At 41.7% G+C, this 21,229-nt stretch overlaps 1 protein-coding gene across 1 annotated transcript in view; it reads left to right on the top strand.

Moving 5' to 3' along the window:
- The window catches only part of ATP10A (ATPase phospholipid transporting 10A (putative)), a 243,916-nt gene that overhangs the window by 48,310 nt on the left and 174,377 nt on the right, over positions 1-21,229 (top strand). Inside the window, exon 2 of the mRNA XM_077482771.1 lies at positions 8,420-8,624. Within this exon, the coding sequence (XP_077338897.1) occupies positions 8,420-8,624 (205 nt within the window). The remainder of the gene's footprint in view (positions 1-8,419; positions 8,625-21,229) is intronic.

The raw sequence follows: 21,229 nt of genomic DNA, 5'->3' as shown, positions 1-21,229 counted from the left end.
CTTATGTATTCTGAATGGGAACATCCGGATAAACAAAAATATTATTATTCTCCTAAGAAGAAATTCTCCACACTTTATCCTATGGGAGAGGATTTCTATAAGAAATTGGGGGGGGGTTGTTCCAGCAATTGTGGCTGCTATTGCCTCAGTAAACAAGAGTCTGACGTGTCCGGTGGATAATGCGTTATTGGTAAAGGATCCAAAGATAAAAAGTTGGAACTTCTTTCCAAAAGCAATATGTCTTTAGCAAGTTGAGTAGCGCAGCCGATTCTTGCGGCAATTGATGTATCTCAGTCCATTAAGGAACAGTTGTGTGGAGATACTTAAGATTCTGCCTGATCAGCAGGCCCAGCAATGGGCTGGTGTATCAGACGCACTATGTTTCACTGTAGATGCTATGAAAGATTCTATCATTCAAGCCTCACAGCTTATGCTTAGACTAGTGCATTCTCACAGAATTTCTGTGGCTGAAAAATTGGTCAGCCGAAGCAGTGTAAAAAAAACTCTTGGCCAGTTTCCCCTTTCATGTGCACGGCTATTTGGAGACTATCTGGATAAATACATCCAAAGGATCTCTAATGGGAAAAACTTGCCAGTAAAGAAGTTAAAACATTTCTCCTTTTTTTAAGCGTGCTTCCTCACCTGTGTCAGGGGCATCAACCTCTAGGCAGTCTCGACGGCCTCAACTGTCAGGTTCAAGGGGAAGACCCCAAGGGCAGCACCAGGGTCAAAATATCTTGGGCAGAAAGCCCACAAAGCAGAATGCTAAAGCCTCCTTTCATGAAGAGGCACCCCCACTCGCTTGGGTGAGGGGAAGGCTCCTGCAGTTTTCAAAGATCTGGCAGGAACAATGCCAAGACAGATGGGTGGCTTCTTTCAGTTTCTCTAGGTTACAAACTAGAGTTCAGAGAATTTTCCGGCTCCTCGTTTGGAAATATCAAATGTTCCCAGGGATCCAGAGAAAAGGTCTTTCTAGCTCTGGATCATCTATTATCCAGTTGGTGATATCAGAGGTTCCCTTAGAGGAACAGTGCACAGGTTTTTATTCAAACCTTTTCATGGTTCCAAAACCAAACTGAGAGTTAAGACCCATTCTAGATCTCAAAGATCTGAATCGGCACTTAAATATCCGATCCTTTCGCATGGAGTCAATCTGATCGGTTGTTTCCATCCTGCAAGGAGGGGAATTTTTGGCTTCAATCGATATCAAAGATTCATATCTCCACGTGCCAATATTTCCCGCTCACCAGAAATTTCTGCGCTTCAAGATAGAAAATCATAATTTTCAGTTTGTGGCCCTGCCATTCGGTCTAGCCACAGCACCACATGTGTTCTCAAAATTCTGGCACCTCCTTTAGCCAGATTAAGGGCTCAAGACAAGGTCCTAGCCTAATTAGACAATCTGCTTTTAACCGCTTCCCGACCAGCGCACGACGATGTACGTCGACAGAATGGCACGGGCAGGCATATTGGCGTACATGTACGTCCAATATTCGTTGCCGCCTTGCCATCGGGAGCGCGCCGCCGGCGGCGCGCTCCCGCGCTGGTCGGGACCCCCGTGAGGCCGGTCGTGGGACCCGCGGACTCGATCGCCGCGGGCATCCCCGCGATCGTCTCACGGAGCGGCCGAATGGAGGAAATGCTGTATAAACAACATTTTTCCATTCTGCCTAGCAACTAGTGACGCTGATCTCTGCTCCATGTGATTGGAGCAGAGATCAGTGTACACTAAATGAAAGCCAACCCCCCCCACAGTTAGTAACACACCCTAGGAAACACTTAACCCCTACACTGCCACCCACTGGTTATCCCTTTCACTGCCAGTGTCATTTACACAGGAATCACTGCATTATATTAGCAGTGATTACTGTATAAATGACAATGGTCCCAAAAATGTGTCAAAAATGTCCGATGGGTCCCCCACAATGTCGCAGTCACAATAAAAATCGCAGACTCGCCGCCATTACTAGTTAAAAAAATATTAATATAATAATAATAAAAATGCTATAAAACTATCCCTATTTTGTAAACCGCTATAACTTTTGCGCAAACCAATCATAATCGCTTATTGCGATTTTTTTTTTTTTTTTTTTTACCAAAAATATGTAGAAGAATATGTATCGGCCTAAACTGAGGGAAAAAGTTTTTTTTATATATTTTTTGGGGGATATTTATTATTACAAAAAGTAAAAAATAATGCGTTTTTTTTTCAAAAATTATCGCTCTATTTTTGTTTATAGCGCAAAAAATAAAAACCGCAGGGGTGATCAAATACCACCAAAAAGCTCTATTTGTGGGAAAAAAAGGACGTTAATTTTGTTGGGAGCCACCTCGCACGACCGTGCAATTGTCAGTTAAAGCGACGCAGTGCCGAATCGCAAAAAGTGGTCTGGTCTTTGACCAGCAAATTGGTCCGGTCTGAAAGTGGTTAATAGATCATTCAGTCTCGGGTCTGTACCAGAGCTGATCACAGCTGTAAACTTACCTGGAATCTCTGGGTTGGATACTCAACCTGGAAAAATCCTCCTTTTAAAACCATCAAGGAGATTACAGTACTTGGGGCTGGTCATAGATACTGTACAGAAGAAGGTATTCTTACCCCAGACAATCAGTTCCATTATAGGACTAATTCAACTTCTCAAAACAAAGCAAAATCCTTTCATTCGATTGTGCATGAGATTGTTAGGGAAAATGGAGACCTCCTTTCGAGGCCGTCCCTTATGCGCAGTTTCACTCAAGACTGCTACAATACACCATCCTGTCCGCCTGGAACAAAAATATTCAGGCTTTGGATTTTCAATACGCTTGGCTCCCTACGTACGTCAGAGCCTAAATTGGGGGTTGATATCCAGCAACCTCCTAAAGGGGAAATCTTTTCTTCCAGTATCCTGGAAAGTGGTGACAACAGATGCCAGCCTTTTAGGCTGGGGAGCAGTCCTGGAAGAAGATTCTGTCCAGAGGAGATGGTCCAAAGTCGAAAGGACCTTGCCTATCAACATTTTGGATATTCGGGCTTTACGTCTGGCCCTAGGATCTTGGACGGTCAGACTATGAGATTGTCCTGTCAGTATTCAACCTGATAATACCACCCAGCCCAAAAAGAGTTGAATCATGTTCTAGCTTAGGCAGAACACAGCATTCCTTGCCCATCTGTGGGCAGACTACATGAGCTGCCAACAATTATTTCTGGGGGAAGCGTCTCTTCACCCCAACCTCTTCCTAGCGATATGTCAGAAATCGGGTATTCCAGGTGTGGACCTATATACGTCAAGATTCAACAACGAGGTTGACAACTTTGTGTCAAGAACGAGGGATCCGCTAGCATGCGGAACAGAAGCATTAGTCTTCCCATGGGATCAGTTTTCACTGATGCTATGCATCTCCTCCAGTTCTGCTACTTCCGCGTCTTCTCCGCAGGATCAAACAGGAACGAAAGGAGGCGATTCTGGTGGCCCAGAAGATCTTGGTTTGCCGAGATCCTAAAGATGGCGGTAGGAGTCCCTTGGACTCTGCTATTATGGCCAGACCTTCTTGCACAAGGTCCCGGTATTCCATCCTACCTTACAGATGCTAAAATTTAATGGTTTGTCTATTGAAACTCACATTCTAAACGATTGTGGGTTATCTCCTTCAGTGGTGTCTACTTTGATTAATGCCAGGATGGCGGCTTCCAGAATAATTTACTATAGAGTCTGGAAGGCATATGTTTCTTAGTGTGGATCCAGGTGTGTGGCACCCCAGGAAGTATGTCATAGGTAGGATACTTGATTTCCTACAAATGGGATTAGAAATGAAGCTGACCTTGAGTACTATCAAGGGCCAGATCTCGGCCTTGTCAGTGTTTCTTTCAATGGCCTCTTGCTTCCCACTCTCTGGTTTGTAGCTTTATACAGGGGGGTAACACAGGTCAATCCCCCATCAAGGCACCTCTAAATCCTTGGGATCTAAATTTTGGGTATTATTGGCTTTGCACAGTCAGCCTTTTGAGCCTTTGCAGGAAATTCCCTTGGTTCTTTTGACAAGAGAGAACTCTTTTTGGTTGCCATTTTTTTCTTGCTAGAAGAGTATCAGAACTAGTGGCTCTAGCTTGTAAAGAGCCATATTTGATCATGCATAAGGATAAGGTGGATTTGCGTCCCTGATCCTGAATTCCTACCAAAAAGTAGTGACAGGTTTTCATTTAAACCAGGATATTATTTTTCCTTCCTTCCTTGATCTCCATGATCTGTTTCTAGCAAAAAAAAGTTTAACTTGTAAACAACAAATTTCAAAAAGCGGCTCGGTCCTTATTTGATTAAACCATAAAGAACATAAAATAATGGTACTAAATTTGTGACTTTTGCTGCTCCCTTTTATTGTATTATTCATAGATGAGATTACTATAAAAACATACACAGGATACCTTACATTTACTGTCTTCCTATTTTTGCATCCTGTTTTGCCATTTCAAAATAACAAAATAATCAAATGCTTCAGTTTTCACATGTAAACTAATCATTTATTTTGTTTGCCTTCAATTTACTGCTGAATCTAATTTGTAAAGGTATGTCACATAAATTCTATTGCAATCAATTTGTTTTTCAGTTCACCTCCTTGGTTCTACATGGCCACTTGAAAAGATCTCTCTGTTGGGCCCACTCGTGAGCAATACACTCTCTCTCTCAATCCCCTTTGGATATCCGGGTACCAACTCTTTGTTATTGCATGGTGGACAGAGATGGTTAATGAGGCTTTGTGGCACTGAGGGGGTATCTTAGTGACCTTGTTGGATCGAGGACATGATCTAGCGTAACGCTGTAACATGTGGTTGCATTTTATAGGGTCTTGTTAAGGGGTGGGGGTGCAAAACCTGCTAGAAAGAATTCAAATGCACCAGTCAATGCATTCTAAATGTTCTCCAAACTGATGCCCGTGACTCGGTGTGCATAAAATGGTGTACAAGACCGCAAACTTGCATTGCCTTGCTTCCGAACAAATGGAAGTAAGAGGGGAAAAGGTTCAGGAGCTCATGGAGGACATGGGTAGAGAAATGCAGTAGGAAACATTTTATAACATAGAAAAAAAACATAGAAATAGATCTGGACATTGGAGGAGATGCAGTTGCACATAGGCGAGGTCATATCTGTGGTTTCTGCTCCTGTACAGATACTCTTTTGTATAAAGACTAATGCTAGCCATACCTGGTTAGATAGTGCTATGAACCCATCATTTATGTAATGAATTTTTCTTCAACTACCATATTGGACCCCTTTCACACTGCACGTTTTTCAGGCGCTTTAGCGTTAAAAAAAAAAAAAAAAAAAAAAAAAAAAAAACCCGCCTGAAAGAACCTCATCTGCAACCCCCAATGTGAAAGCCTGAGTGCTTTCACACTGAGACACCTTTCACACTGGGGCGTTTTTCAGGTGCTTTAGTATTGAGCAGCGCTGCAAAGAAGCTGCTTACAGGACTTTTTTTTTTTTTTTATTTTTTTTTTGACACCCTGCCAGAAAGCACTCGGGTTTTCACATTTGGGATTGCAGATGAGGCTTCTTTCAGGAGCTTTACAGGCGCTTTTTTTTTTTTTTTTTTTTTTTTTTTTTTAAGGCTTAAGTGCCTGAAAACGCCCCGGTGTGAAAGGGGTCTAAATGTATGGAAGTTACTATACCAGTGTATAGAGATGCAGTAATCCATTTTCAATCTTGTACAGTACAAACGTTTGGGGTGGGGTGTTTTTACCTGACTGAGGACCAGAACAATAGTTCCAAGAGATTTTTAATCCAGAGCCTTTAGATTTTCTCCACTCCTGCAGTCAAAAATGAGCATTGGTTTGTCTCCATTGCAGTGGCGGCTAGTCGAGACATCAAAGCCCAGCACTTACCCCATCTAGGAAGGGGGTGGGCAGCATGTCTGGGAGCTTTCTTTCCTCCTCCTGTGGTGTGGACCACAGTGGCTTCCACCGTTCCCCCTCCTCCCTCCTCCTCTGCTTTTCTAACACACCTGGGTGGGCTCCGAGCGCAATGCTCTGCACCACAAATCCACCCTATTTGCTTATGGCTCTAATTGGGTGCTTTTAAAAAAACAAAACACCCTTACCGCTGTAATTTATGCTCTTGGCATCCTGAAGGGGATGCTATGCATGAATCTATCCATTACCCATATAGGGGGTGGTGTAGATGAGGGGCGGCGCCCTTAATGGGAGAGCCACCCCTGTGTGTGTGTGTGTGTGTGTGTGTGTGTGTGTTTTTTTTTTTCTAAACAAGGATGCTGTACAGAACAGGTGCTTGTGATCATGGATACTGAAACTTGATTTGGTGAAACTTGTATTACTAGAAAGGCTCAACAGCTGTATATACTTTGTCTGCAGTTAAGGAAGTTGGCACCACTGTTACACACATTTTGGCATGCTTTTTCTGTTACATTGCTAAACTGATTTGAAATATGGAAAATATATTTTTGTAACTTTTTAATAACTTGCTGTTTAATGAAAAGTTAATGTAATGTCTTCAGAGTTAATCATGAGATCATGTTGCTATTTGAGATGCAGTTCACTATCAAACATTACGTTTTAGCATTTTGGCTGGTGACATCTAAATACACAAATGACTACAATAGGCAACCTTTACATGCGCCCCCTACCGCCCCCCCCCCCCCCCCCCCCCCCCCCCAATGTTTCATTGAGTCTGCATGCACATTGACATCAGTTTTAATGCACATTTTCTGCAGATAGACATCACAATCTGTGTCATCACCATTTACTGCCTTGTTCGCACCACAGTGCTGATGTCATGTCGGGGGGAAAAAAAGATTTTCTTAAACGCGTTGGGTTCTTTTTCTACCTCTATTGCCAAATTATTATTATTCATTTTTTTTTTTTTTTTTTTTTTTGTGGGGCTCTAGGGGTATATCTGTATACGTTGTATCCAGCACTCACCAGTATTTCTCTACTCGTACAGCAATATTTGTTTTTATGAAACTATATTTTAGGTTTTGTTACTATAAAGATCCTTTATGATGACATTTTAATAGTTGTGTTGGGTTGCCTTTTTAGAGTCCCATTGTTGGAGGATCATTTCTACATTTATTTGCATGTGATACTAGTGTTGTGGTCTGAATAGTACACATAGAGAATAATAATTGTCTTTGTGCCCTTGCACAACAAGTTCAGAAAAACTTGCGTCTCGGCGTGTGTGTGTGTACGAGGTCTAACGAACTCCAGGAATTCAGCAACTTTGTAAAAAGTGCAGGCATACTATGCATATTAAAAGTGCATGCCGTCTCGCTTGACTTCTTCCTTCTTTCTTCTTTCTTCTTTCTACGTATTATGCGCCAGGAAGACAACTTCCAGAGCTCTGACGCTAGAGGCTCTAATCTCGGCTCCTTCAAGTTTTTAGAGTTAGACTGCTTTCACACCACACCGCTGATAGTGGCGGCGGTAAAACGCCGCTATGTTTAGCGGCGTTTTACCGCCGGAATTGCGGCGGATTTCGGCCGCTAGCGGGGCGCTTTTACCCCCCGCTAGCGGCCGCGAAAGGGTTAAACCGCCGGCAATACGCCGCAATAGCGGCGTTTTGCCGGCGGCAATACAGCGCTGCCCCATTGATTTCAATGGGCAGCAGCGGTGGAGGAGCGGTAAACACACCGCTCCTTCACCGCTCCAAAGAAGCTGCTGGCAGGACTTTTTTCTGACGTCCTGCCCAGCGCACCGCTGTAGTGTGAAAGCCCTCAGGGCTTTCACACTACAGACAATGGTGCAGCTTCTTTAGGGCGTTTTTCAGGCGCTATTTCTAACGCTATAGCGCCTGAAAAACGCCTGGTGTGAAAGGGGTCTTAATGCAGCTGCTATACATGTTCCTCCTGCCCAATCACAGAAGCCTTTGTGTTTATGTGAACTCATTCAAAAAATTACAAACGCTTCTGTGAATGGGCCCAGAGGGGTGGATATAGCTGCTCTGTGTACCTTTCTCCTCCTGAGGCCCAAGTATAATTCCCAGCAGAGTAATAAAAAGCTCTCAGATATAGAGATCAGTCCAGGAGATGTCGTGCAGCTCCTTCGACTTAACTCGTAGTGTGCCTTCACATTTTACAAAGTAGCTGAATTTCTGGAATTCAGCTTTAAATAAAGAAACGTATACATGTGCCATAGTTTTTAGAACACTAAAATTGGTTGCAGCTTTTTCTAGTGACTCGTATTCAGGCTTACAGGCAGACTTTACCAAAACACCCGTGTAAAAGGAGCCTTACATTGCCTTGATGAAGGGAGCCACTATGCTTTGGAAACATTGTATTAAACTGTGACTTATGCAGACATGCACGAATAAATGCAAGAATGTTTGAGAAAATTGTGCTTGTAACAGCTCCTTCTAAATAAAAAAAAAAAGACACAAAATCGTACTTTCTTTATTAAGACTCAGTGTTTGTACTACTGTGTTTTCTTTAGGAGTGAGCGAAAGTATGTGGAAAGATACTGGAAAGAAGTACAAGTTGGTGATTTTATCCAGCTACGCTGCAATGAGATCATCCCTGCTGATATACTGCTGCTCTCCTCCAGTGACCCTGACGGGCTATGTCACATAGAAACTGCCAATCTGGATGGAGAAACCAATTTGAAACAAAGACAAGTAGTGAAGAAATTCTCTGAGCTGGTAAGCATAGACTGTTTTGAGGACCGTAGATTTAAGTGATTGTGAAGGCTCTTTGGTGTGTGTGTGGGGGGGGATTAGTGTGGTGATAAATAAATAACATGTTATACTTACCACCTCTGTACAGTTGGTTTTGCACAGAGCAGCCCGGACCCCCCCTCTACTTCTCGGGTCCCTCTTAGCTGCTCCTAGCCCCTTCCCTCCTCATGAGTGCCCCTCAGCAAGCTGAGTCAGAGCTCCGTGTATCCATTTAGACACAGAACCCTGACCTTGCCCCGCCTCCTTTCTCCCGATTGGCTGACTTTGGTTCACAGCCACGGGAGCCAATAGCGCCGCTGCTCTGTCTCAGCCAATCGGGAGTATACTGGATGGTTGAGGGGATTGTGGCCATCGCTGGAGAGAGGAGCAGCTCAGGTAGGTAATTTGGGGGGGGGGGGGGGGGGGCTGCTAAACACGGAAGGTTTTTTACCTTAATGCATTAAGGTAAAACCTGCCTTTATAACTCATTTAAAGCAGAACTTTACCCATAACTTAAAATGTTCTTTTGGAAGGAACATGCATTCAACAATATTAGTTGCCAAAATTAGTGAGTGCTGTAAATTGCCTCCAGCATTGCTCCTGTTTGTTCTTGCTGGAGGCTGCCAGTTTACTGAAGCCCAGAGCCCCTAAACAGCAATAAATCCTAAAGCCGAACTAAACCCATCAATTTATTAGTTTAAAAAAAAAAAAAAAAAAGTTAGCAATACTGGCATTCCAGGAATGTAACCAACCAATCTGTCAAACCTTCAAATGCAAAAAAATGTCTTTATAAGATAACTGACTGAATCCTCTTCTTTCTCTAATCCATACGTTTTTTATTTTATCAAGAATGACTGCTTTTCATGTAATTAGTGCACTATTTGTATGAAAAAAAAAATCAAGTGATCAAGACCATGAATGCACACAAACGAAAATACATCACTTCCGAAGTTGTATTCTGTTGTACGAGAATTTTCGTTGCATCAGTAACCTATTGTGTTTTGATATGAGACTAGCATGCAAAAAAAAAAAAATCATTTATATAATAGTCTTATCATGTGTACTAGGCATAAGGGTATGCTTTTTGCAAATTCTGTCTACATTTCAGGTTTGAACTTGTGTCCTTCTGGTTATGTTTGTATGCCTGCCACCTGTTTAGACTGTACATTATGTCTGTCTGTTATCCGTTCTGACCCTTGCTCCTTTTTTTTGTTTGAATGTAACTAACATTTTAACCACTTGCTTACTGGGCACTTAAACCCCCCTCCTGCCCAGACCAATTTTCAGCTTTCAGCGCTGTCACACTTTGAATGACAATTACGCGGTCATGCAACACTACTCAAATTAACTTTTTTATAATTTTTTTCACACAGATTGAGCTTTCTTTTGGTGGTATTTAATCACCATTTGGGTTTTTATTTTTTGCTAAACAAAGACAGACATTTTTGAAAAAAAAAAAACATGTTTGTTATAACATTTTTCAAATGGGTAATTTTTTTCCTCCATTGGTATTCGCTGATGGGGCTGCACAGATGGGTGGCACTGACAGATGACATTGATGGGCAATGGTAGGTGGCACTGATGGGCAGCACTGGTAATGACACACTGATTAATTTATAGGTGGCACTGATGGGTGGTACTGTGGAGCACTGGTAGGTACCTTCACGATCAATCAGCTTGCATCTATAGGGAGTCATAATTGTCACCAAGGCTAGAGGTAAAACATGTCTGCCTTTGTTCACCCCCTTTATAATGGGGTTGCTGGGATTAGTTAGATTTTGTGTTTGTTTGATATTTAAAATCCAAGATTGATGGTATCTCTATTTATTAGATAGTTACCCAAATAGGTCTGGCTTAGTATCAGCAGGAGGACATAGACTCAGTCAGTTTAGCAAACTGTTCAAAATGCTCTTGTATTACCTCTGATAAAGTCGGGAGCATTTATGTTGTGCTGGTCTGCAGATTTCTGATAGAAGTCAGGTCATGCCAACATGTCAAACCACCCTATATTGTGTGTTCCGGGCTTAGTCACTTGCTTTCCGGGCCAGTTTTTAAACTTTTCACATACATGTTAATCATCTTTCTAGAAAAAGAAAAATACTTTGAAGCCCACAATCTTATATACGATATTTTGTGAAACCAGAGGCCCTGGAGGATAAAAGCTGGGGTTGTTTTTTTCATATTGGTGCAGCCATTTTTAAAACTCAAATTTATCGGTAAATACTTTCATTTTTAGTAAACGCAATATACCTAATTTTTTATTTTGGTAAAATATAAGGTAATGTTTAGTAAATGGATACCAAATATGACAACATTTAAATTGTGCATGCATGTGAAATGGCGACAAACTACGATGCCTGAATTTATCCATGGGCAACGTTTTAAAAAACTTTTACAGGTTACCAGTTTATGCCTTGTACACACGGTCGGACTTTCCGACAGAAAATGTGCAATCGAATCCTGCTGTCAGAAAAGCCTATAGTGTGTGGGTTCCATCAGACTTTTTGCGTCCAGAATTTCCGACACACAAAGTTTGAGAGCTGGATCCAAAATTTCACAACAAAATCCAATAGTTTAAATTCTGATCCTGTGTAGACAATTCCGACAAAGTGCCACGCATGCTCAGAATAAATTACGAGACGAAAGCTACTGGCCCGTTTATAGTCCCGTTGTACGTCACCGCGTTCAGAACGGTCGGATTTTCCGACAACTTTGTGCGACCACGTGTATGCTAGACAAGTTTGAGCCAAAATCCGTCTAAAAAAAAATCAGATGGGCATTGTTTACCCACTAGCTGCTGCATTTCCCATCCTAGGCTTATACTCGAGTCAATACGTTTTTCCCAGTTTTTTGTGGTACAATTAGGTGCCTCGGCTTATATTCGGGTTGACTTATACTCGAGTGCATACGGTAAATAATTTCAGAACTTTTTCCACCATTTTTAATGTGACCTGTACAACGCAGTTGGACAATAAACTGAAATATTTTAGGTGGAGGGAAGTAAAAATAAACTAAAATTGAATATGGTTGTATAAGTGTGCACAGCCTTAAACTAATACTTTTGTTGAAGCACCTTTTGATTTTATTACAGCACTCAGTCTTTTTGGGTATGAATCTTTCAACATGGTACATCTTGACTTGGCAATATTTGCCCACTCTTCTTTGCAAGAACACTCTAAATCTGTCAGATTGTGAGGGCATCTCTTGTGCACGGCCCTCTTCAGACCACCCCACAGATTGTCCATTGGATTCAGGTCTGGGCTCTGGCTGGGCCATTCCAAAACTCGAATCTTCTGGTGAAGCCATTCTTTTGTTAATTTGGCTGTATGCTTTGGGTCGTTGTGCTGAAAGACGAAGCTCCTCTTTATGTTCAGCTTTCTAGGAGAAGCCTGAAGATTTTGTGCCAATATTGACTGGTATTTGGAATTGTTCATAATTCCCTCTACCTTGACTAAGACCCCTGTTCCAGCTGAAGAAAGATGGCCCCAAAGCACGATGCTGCCACCACTGTGCTTCACTGTGGGTATGGTGTTCTTTTGGTAATGTGCAGTGTTTTTGCACCAAACATATCTTTTGGAATTATGGGCAAAAAGTTCAACCTTGGTTTCATCAGACCATAACACATTTTCCCACATGCTTTTGGGAGACTTCAAATGTGTTTTTGCAAAATGTAGCTGGCCTTTGTTTTTCTTGGTAAGAAAAGGCTTCCGTCTTGCCATTCTACCCTGTAGCCCAGACATATGAAGAATATGGGAGACTGTTGTTACCACACTGCCAGGACTTGCCAGATATTCCTGCAGCTCCTTTAATGTGGCTGTAGACCTCTTGGCAGCCCCCCTGATCAGTTTTCTTCTCGCCTTTTCATCAATTTTGGGGGGGATGTCCAGTTCTTGGTAATGTCACTGTTGTGCCATAATTTCTCCACTTGATGAGTGTCTTTACTGTATTCCATGGTATATCTAATGCCTTGGAAATTCTTTTGTACTCTTGACTGATACCTTTTTAACAATGAGATCCCTCTGATGCTTTGGAAGCTCTCTGCAGACCATGGCTTTTGCTGTAGGATGTGACTAATAAAATGTCAGGAAAGACCTACGAGAGCAGCTGAACTTTATTTGGGGTAATCAAAGGCACTTTAAATGATGGCAGGTATGTACTGACTCCTATTTTAACATAAGTTTGAATGTGATTGCTTAATTCTGAACACCGCCACATCCCCAGTTATAAGAAGGTGTGCACACGTATGCAACCACATTATTTTATTTATTTTTTTTAGGTACAATTTATAGGCCACATTAAGGGTGGAAAAAAGTTCTGAAATGATTTATCTTTGTTTTTATTGGGATGCCCGCCTTTATACACACATGAACATTAATGGCATCCCAATCTTGGACCGTAGGATTCAATATTGAGTTGGCCCACCCTTTGCAGTTATAACAGCTTCAACTCGTCTGGGAAGGCTGTCCACAAGGTTTAGGAGTGTCTATAGGAATGTTTGACCATTCTTCCAGAAGTGCATTTGTGAGGTCAGGCACTGATGTGGATGAGAAGGCCTGGCTTGCAGGCTCAGCTCTTTAATTCATCCCAAAGGTTTTCGATCTAGTTGAGGTCAGGACTCTGTGCAGGCCTCCCCCACCAAACTTGCTCATCCATGTCTTTATGGACCTTGCTTTGTGCACTGGTCCAAATCATTTGGTGGAGGGGGGGGGTTTAGCGGTTGGGCTTGGCCCTGGTCCCTAAGTTCCAGTGAAGGGAACTCTTCGGGCGTCGTCATACCAAGACGTTTTGGACCATTTCATGCTCTCAATTTTGTGGGAACAGTTTGGGGATAGCCTCTTCATGTTCAAACATGACTGGGCACCAGTAAGGTCCCTAAAGACATGGATGAGTGTGTTTGGGGTGGAGGAGCTCGAGTGGCCTGACCCAATAGAACACAATTAGAGCTGAGACTGCGAGCCAGGCCTTCTCGTCCACCATCAGTGCCTGACCTCACAAATGTGCTTCTGGAAGAACGGTCAAACATTCCTATAGACGCATGCCTAAACCTTGTGGACAGGCTTCTCAGAAGAGTTGAAGCTGTTATAGCTGCAAAGGGTGGGCCAACTCAATATTGAACCCTACGGACTAAGACTGGGATTCCATTAAAGTTCCTAATATATATATTATAATATTAGATTTTTGTCTTTTACATGCTCATTTTTAAAGAGCTGTCTGCATACATAGGACAATGGCTGTGCATGGCTAACTAAGCCAACATAAAATTCATTTACTGAATGCAAGTTTGAACATTTGTACCGATTGGTTAAAAATAGAGGGTTGTTGGTGGCCAGAATTGTGTTCTCTGATTTCCTTAGTTTTTGTTTTCCATAGCTTTTTTTTTTTTTTTTTTTTTTTGTTTTTCTTTTCTATCTTAAAAGACTTTTTCTGGACCTGATAAGTTTGTCAGCATTGCTTTTGAAGTGAAATACTCCAAGCTAATGAGTGATAAGGAGTGGAGACATGAGGGCAGGGGAACATTTTGTTACCTGCTGCTTTTAGGGAGTAGTCAGTAATGGCTGCTTTGTAACTGTAAAAAATAAAGCAGCTGTGCACAGCAGGTACCCATAACCTGCAACAATAGTACCAATACTTTTTTTATGACACACATACACATGTTTAGGAACCTCACACTGTGACTAAAACACACTACACACCACGATAACCTTTTAATCTAGTATTGAAGAAAGACATTTTATTAAAGTGAGAATGTGTTTTTTTTCTGCTTCCTTTTTTTTTTTTTTTTTTTTTTCCCCAACTAAAGGTTTTATTGAGCATAGGAAAATGCAATTCAAACAATGTACTTTTTCACCACATTACACCTATTTCTAATCCAGTGTTATCCCTAAAACCAACCCTAACCTCATTTGGTCTCATTAGGTAGACCTGTACAATTGCTAAGTGTGAAACTTGGACATGACAGGAATATATAATCTTTCAATTCTAGAATATACCGTTATAAACCAAATCTACTGGAGCTAAACCTGAGACATCTAACCAGGGGGCCTATAATTTGTCACTAAATAACAATTTGTTAATAAATAAGTTTCTCCAGGCAGAGGGTTTCACCCATTTGAGTAATCCTTTCTTGCAGAATGGGAGGTTCTGTAGATTTCCAGTGTCTCAATCATTTTACAGGCCCGAAAGAGAGCTCTAGCAATAGCTTGTCTAGGGATATCCTCTATTGGGAGGTTATCTAGTATCCCTAGTAAGCAATGTTCAGGGTCCAGTGGAATATGGGCCTAAAAGACTATATTAAGTGTATTAATGACCTTCTTCCAATATAGGTGTAGCTTTGGGCATCTCTATAAATGGTATATTAAATCTCCATGTTCTCTACTGCATCTAGTACAAGTGGAGTTGGGTCTCGCCCCCCCCCCCCCCCCCCATGCAGGCCAGCCTAGCCGGTGTGTAATGTACCCCGAGGATTATATAGAGCTATGATAGTCTCTGAGCCATATTCAAAGAACACTGGGCAACCGCCTACAAGGCTTCCTCCCATTGCTCTTCCTCAAATGCCCCAACGTCTTCTTTCCACTGGGACACTAGCTGAAGAGGAGAGCCCCGTAGGAAGAGATTAAGCAGCAAGATATAAATCCTTTGTATGTGGTAACCTCAAACAGGTAATTGGAAATAGAATCTAAGGACTATTGATCCACACCCCTCTGGGCGTTGACCGCATGTTAGATTTGCAAGTAATAAAAGTGCATAGATGCGGAGATCCTAAAGTTCTCGTGGAGCTCAGAAATGGGCCTCAATTTTTCGTCTCTGAAAATGAGTCATATAGGAGATGCCAAACTGTTTCCACTTCGTGCCATAGGGCAGTTTCACTATTTCCTGATGATAATTATCCCATATGGGACTAGTGTGCTCAACCTCCTCGTAAAAGGCCATCCTATTAAAAAAAACTTTTCACTCCACCGCCGAAGCAGGGGTTCGGTAGAGAGCTTCCTGAGCTGACAGCCATGCCATAATCCCTATTAGTGTCTCTTGGGTTGGCAATGAATTTTGCCTCCAAATCCTCTGCCATCCGTTCTATCCCCTCCCCTCTGGGCATTCATGTTTTACTTAATAGCCTGAATCTCTTTAATAAATATTCCTCTGAGGACAACCTTAAAGGCCTCCCAGGTATTGTCTGCATACACACCATCAGTATGAATGCACCAGAAGTCTATAATTTGGTATTCAGTCTGCTCATTGGATGTAGACAAAACACATTCATTTTCAATGGGGCCTTGGCCACAGTGGCAAGAGGTCGAGCCTCCGGTTGCATAATCAATTGAGAGTGATCCGATACACTTCTAAGGGCATATGTAGCCTCCGCAATATATTGTTCAGCCACAAAAGAGCGTAAACATAAGTCTATATGTGACAACGAAGAGTAGCTTTTGGAAAAGCAGGCGAATCGCTTCACTTTTTTTTTTTTTTTTTTAAAGGGCAGTATGGCGAGTCCCACGCCCCACTTCAACAGGTGGGTATTTGTCTAAAACCTGGTCTGTATAGCAATTGAGATCTCCCACGACATAAAGTGGCACCTCAGGCTACTTCATTTGGTATTACAATAGGGCTCTAAGGACCTGATTATTATACAGAGGCGGTATATAAACAAAAGCAAGAATACATTTAAGAAAAAACAACCTGCATAGCAAAAGAAATATTTCCCCCTCATCAGCCAAACTGAGTCAAGCTCCTCATAATCTAATGAGCTATGGACCAGTACACTCGCACCCTTAGAGTACGAGGTGTGAGTGGCGTGGTGTGCCTTCCCCACCCAGCCAAAGTTTGCAGAAATAGCAGGCAAATGTTTCCGAAGCAAGGATGACATTGTGCATTTTAAGTTGTCGTGTAGCCCCCTAATGTTCCAAGCAAGAACTGTCACTGGCGTCATTGTAAGGGTATAAGTATATACATTGCAGGAGAAAAATATTGCATGCTCCCAGTGGAGCGTTAGATGTGGAAGGGGCTTTTCCCTCGGACACAGGCCCATACACCAGGGACAAACTCGAGTCTACTTTAAAGATGCAATTACTGTTTCCCTGTGGGTTAATATTGAGAATATTTTGCTGTGCTAGAACCAACTTACCTAAGAAGAAACCAACTGGATAAGCACAACAATGCTCCAAACTTGCAGCGTGGCAGGTGATTCGATTGCAAAGGGCTCTTGCCTGCGAAGGCATGAGCAATGTGCTCTCCTAGGCACCGAGTTGTTAACAGAAATTCAAAAACTGGGGGACAGCAGGTCCCATGAACCGTCTGTATGGCCACTAATGTGTGTTTCCAACAATTCCCTCATCCGAGGGGGAGAAATTAAAGAGCATTTAGCAGTATCCAGGAGCTTCAGTCTTCAGCCATAGGCCTCTGAGCCTGCCAGAGTATGTTCTCGTTTGAAGAAGTCCACGCTGAGGCTTCAGTGGTATGTTCAAAGTAGTGGGTTTGCACCACCTGGAGGTGATGCATAGTTTTGTTGGGTATAGCAGTGCATATGAGGCCTGCAGCTTCTGTATGTGTGTGTGTTTTTTTTTTTTTTATTTTATTTTTTTTATTACCTCAGAAAAATGTGATCTACTCTTCTGAACAGCAGCCAGGGTAAAAAGGAGACTCTTGTGCCATTAAACTGGATGTTTCTCTTTTTCTCTGGCCAGCCTTCGTACTAGTAGGAGATTTTATTTTTTTATTTTTTTTTGCCCCGGTCCCAAAGTTTTTTGCTTTTAAGGTTCACATTGTATAGGTAAATTTAAAAGGTAAACTCCAGGCAGAAAGCACCAATTTTATTAACCCATCTCGCCAGCAATGCAGAAGACAATGATTGGGTAAATATTCCATGTTTTTTTCATTATGGGTATACATCAAATAGGTATGATATGGACATATACAGTTGTAGGGTGCAAACATTTCTATGAGTTTATAGTGAATATCAGATTGACAGAAACCTGTATGACTTGGTCTCTAATTTTCCTTGGAGTTATTTTTAGAAATTATACTTATAGTTACATAGTTTACATAGTTAGTCTAGTTAGTTTAGGTTGAAAAAAGACACGAGTCCATCCAGTTCAACCTTAAAAACAAATAAAATAAAAAATAATCGTACAATCCAAATACCCAATTGTATGCCCACAATTGATCCAGAGGAAGGCGGAAAAAAAACCCCCAGCAGAGCATGATCCAATTTGCTACAGCAGGGGAAAAAAAATTCCTTCCTGATCCCCCAAGAGGCAATCTGATTTTCCCTGGATCAACTTTACCTATGTTAGTACCCAGTTATATTATGTACATTTAGGAAAGTATCCAGGCCTTTCTTAAAGCAATCTACTGAGCTGGCGAGAACCACCTCTGGCGGGAGTCTATTCCACACTTTCACAGCTCTAACTGTGAAGAAACCTTTCCGTACTTGAAGATGAAATCTCTTTTCCTCTAGATGTAAAGAATGACCCCGTGTCCTCTGGGTTGACCGTACAGAGAACTCAACACAAAGTTCACTATATGGACCCCTAATATATTTGAACATGTTGATCATATCCCCCCTTATTCTCCTCTTCTCAAGAGTGAATAAATTTAGTTCCTCTAATCTCTCCTCATAGCTGAGCTCCTCCATGCCTCTTATCAGTTTGGTTGCCCTTCTCTGCACTTTCTCCAGTTCCCCGATATCCTTTTTGAGAACTGGAGCCCAAAACTGAACTGCATATTCCAGGTGAGGTCTTACTAATGATTTGAACAGAGGCAAAAATCTCGATCTCTCTCTCTCGAGATCTCTCTCTCGAGATCTCTCTCTCTCGAGATCTCTCTCTCTCGAGATCTCTCTCTCTCGAGATCTCTCTCGACTTTGCTTGCTTTGGAAACAGCAGCTTGGCATTGCATGTTGTTATTGAGCTTATGATCTACCATAACCCCCAGATCCTTCTCCACTATGGATTCCCCCAGTTGTGCTCTCCCTAGCATGTATGATGCATGCATATTCTTAGCTCCCAAGTGCATAACTTTACATTTATCAACATTAAACCTCATCTGCCACATAGTCGCCCAATTAGACAGAGCATTGAGGTCGGATTGTAAATTGGAGACATCCTGCAAGGACGTTATTCCACTGCATAGCTTGGTGTCATCTGCAAAGACGGAAATGTTACTTTTGATCCCAGACCCAATATCATTTATAAAGATGTTAAAAAGTAAGGGTCCCAGCATTGAACCTTTTGGGTACACCACTGATAACCTTAGACTATTCAGAGTAAGAATCATTGATCACTATTCTCTGAATTCTGTCTTTTAGCCAATTTTCTATCCATTTCCAAACTGTTATACTTTACCTTACACATGCGCTGTGCGTGCGGAACTGTATCGAACGCTTTCGCAAAATCCAAGTATACCACGTCCACCGCCACCCCTCTGTCCAAGGTTTTACTTACCACCTCATAAAAAGAAATCGGATTTGTCTGACAACTTCTGTCTTTCATGAATCCATGCTGTCTGTTGCTTAAAGTGTTTTTGTTCAGCAAGAACTCGTCGATGTGGTCTTTTATTAAACGCTCCAGTATCTTCCCAGCTATAGACGTTAAGCTAACAGGTCTATAGTTACTTGGTAAAGACTTCGATCCTTTTTTAAATATAGGCACCACGTTCGCCCTGCGCCAATCCAGTGGGACTATTCCCGTCATTAAGGAGTCCCTAAAAATTAGATACAAGAGCTCTGAAATTACAGAGCTCAATTCTTTTAGGATCTGTGGGTGGATGCCATCATTCTGTCGAAATATTTCTGGACCATATCACTTTTGAGCCATTGTGGATCATTTGGGGCTGTATCACTATCACCCCCATTATGGACATGAGCTCCCCCATGCTCCTTTGTGTACACAGAGCTGAAGAAAGTATTTAATAAATTAGCCTTCTCTTTGTGCCCAGTCACCCACTCCAGATTATTTTGTAAAGGGCCTACATGCTCAGACTTGACCTTTTTACTATTAATATATTTGAAGAATTTTTTGGGGTTTGTCCTATCTTTTAATAGGGGGGTGTGTGCGCTCGCTTTTAAATCAAAGACAAAGAGAAAACAAACTATGTTTTAAATAACAGCCAAGTCTAAGTGAATGTGAAATACGTGAACCAGCACAAACAATCAGTACGTAAACTTAAATAAACTATGTGAACTTACACAAGTAAAGAAATAAATAAAAGTGACTTAGTGCAAAATACGAGTTGCTGCATACATAAAAAAATGCATGCACCATATATCTTAAATATTTCAAAAAAATAAATAAAATATGATAACAAACAGTGATGTATGCTATAAACCATATATCTAAACACAGTGATAGCAGTGTAGCAAGCTAAAGTGTCCCAAATAAGATGCAAACATGCAACTCAAAAAAATCGCAGCAAAAAAAATTGAATTTAAAGTGCAATGTGCCAAACGGGGAACAATCCTCTAGTGGTGATCCGTGCCAGTGGTGCTAGCGCTGGGTAATTACCTCCCCACTGCAAGATAAGCAGCGAAAAATCACACAGGTAACCAGGTAGCAGAGGATGGTCCAAGGGATGGCTGTGCAGCAAGATCTTGGGGATAACACTAATGTCTCCAGTTTCCTCGTATATGGTCATCAGGCTCAGAAGGATAAACCAAAAGATACCGCCATAGTGTAGTATTTTAAAACGCCTTTTTATTCAATAAAATAACTACTCACAAGGAAATGTAATCACAGCAGACCGCCAAGCGTCTAGCCCGGATGCAAACGTCACTTCCGGTTCCTACGCGTTACGTCATCAATAGGACTTCAACTGGGATTCCCAGAAGTGACGTTTGCATCCGGGCTAGACGCTTGGCGGTCTGCTGTGATTACATTTCCTTGTGAGTAGTTATTTTATTGAATAAAAGGGTGTTTTAAAATGCTACACTATGGCGGTTTATCCTTCTGAGCCTGATGACCATATACGAGGAAACTGGAGACATTAGTGTTATCCCCAAGATCTTGCTGCACAGCCATCCCTTGGACCATCCTCTGCTACCTGGTTACCTGTGTGATTTTTCGCTGCTTATCTTGCAGTGGGGAGGTAATTACCCAGCGCTAGCACCACTGGCACGGATCACCACTAGAGGATTGTTCCCCGTTTGGCACATTGCACTTTAATTTCAATTTTTTTTGCTGCGATTTTTTTTGAGTTGCATGTTTGCATCTTATTTGGGACACTTTAGCTTGCTACACTGCTATCACTGTGTTTAGATATATGGTTTATAGCATACATCACTGTTTTATCATATTTTATTTATTTTTTTGAAATATTTAAGATATATGGTGCATGCATTTTTTATGTATGCAGCAACTCGTATTTTGCACTAAGTCACTTTTATTTATTTCTTTACTTGTGTAAGTTCACATAGTTTATTTAAGTTTACGTACTGATTGTTTGTGCTGGTTCACGTATTTCACATTCACTTAGACTTGGCTGTTATTTAAAACATAGTTTGTTTTCTCTTTGTCTTTGATTTAAAAGCGAGCGCACACACCCCCCTATTAATTTACCTTATATTGAGAGTTCACTCATTACAGTGATTGCTGCTGCTTTTA

The sequence above is a fragment of the Lithobates pipiens genome, unplaced genomic scaffold (genome assembly GCF_037356315.1).
Source record: "Lithobates pipiens isolate NorthernLeopardFrog02 unplaced genomic scaffold, aLitPip1_a1.2 Scaffold_16, whole genome shotgun sequence".
NCBI lineage: Eukaryota > Metazoa > Chordata > Amphibia > Anura > Ranidae > Lithobates > Lithobates pipiens.
The sequence above is the reverse complement of the archived record's forward strand: the minus strand, read 5'-3'. Positions and strand labels throughout refer to the sequence as shown.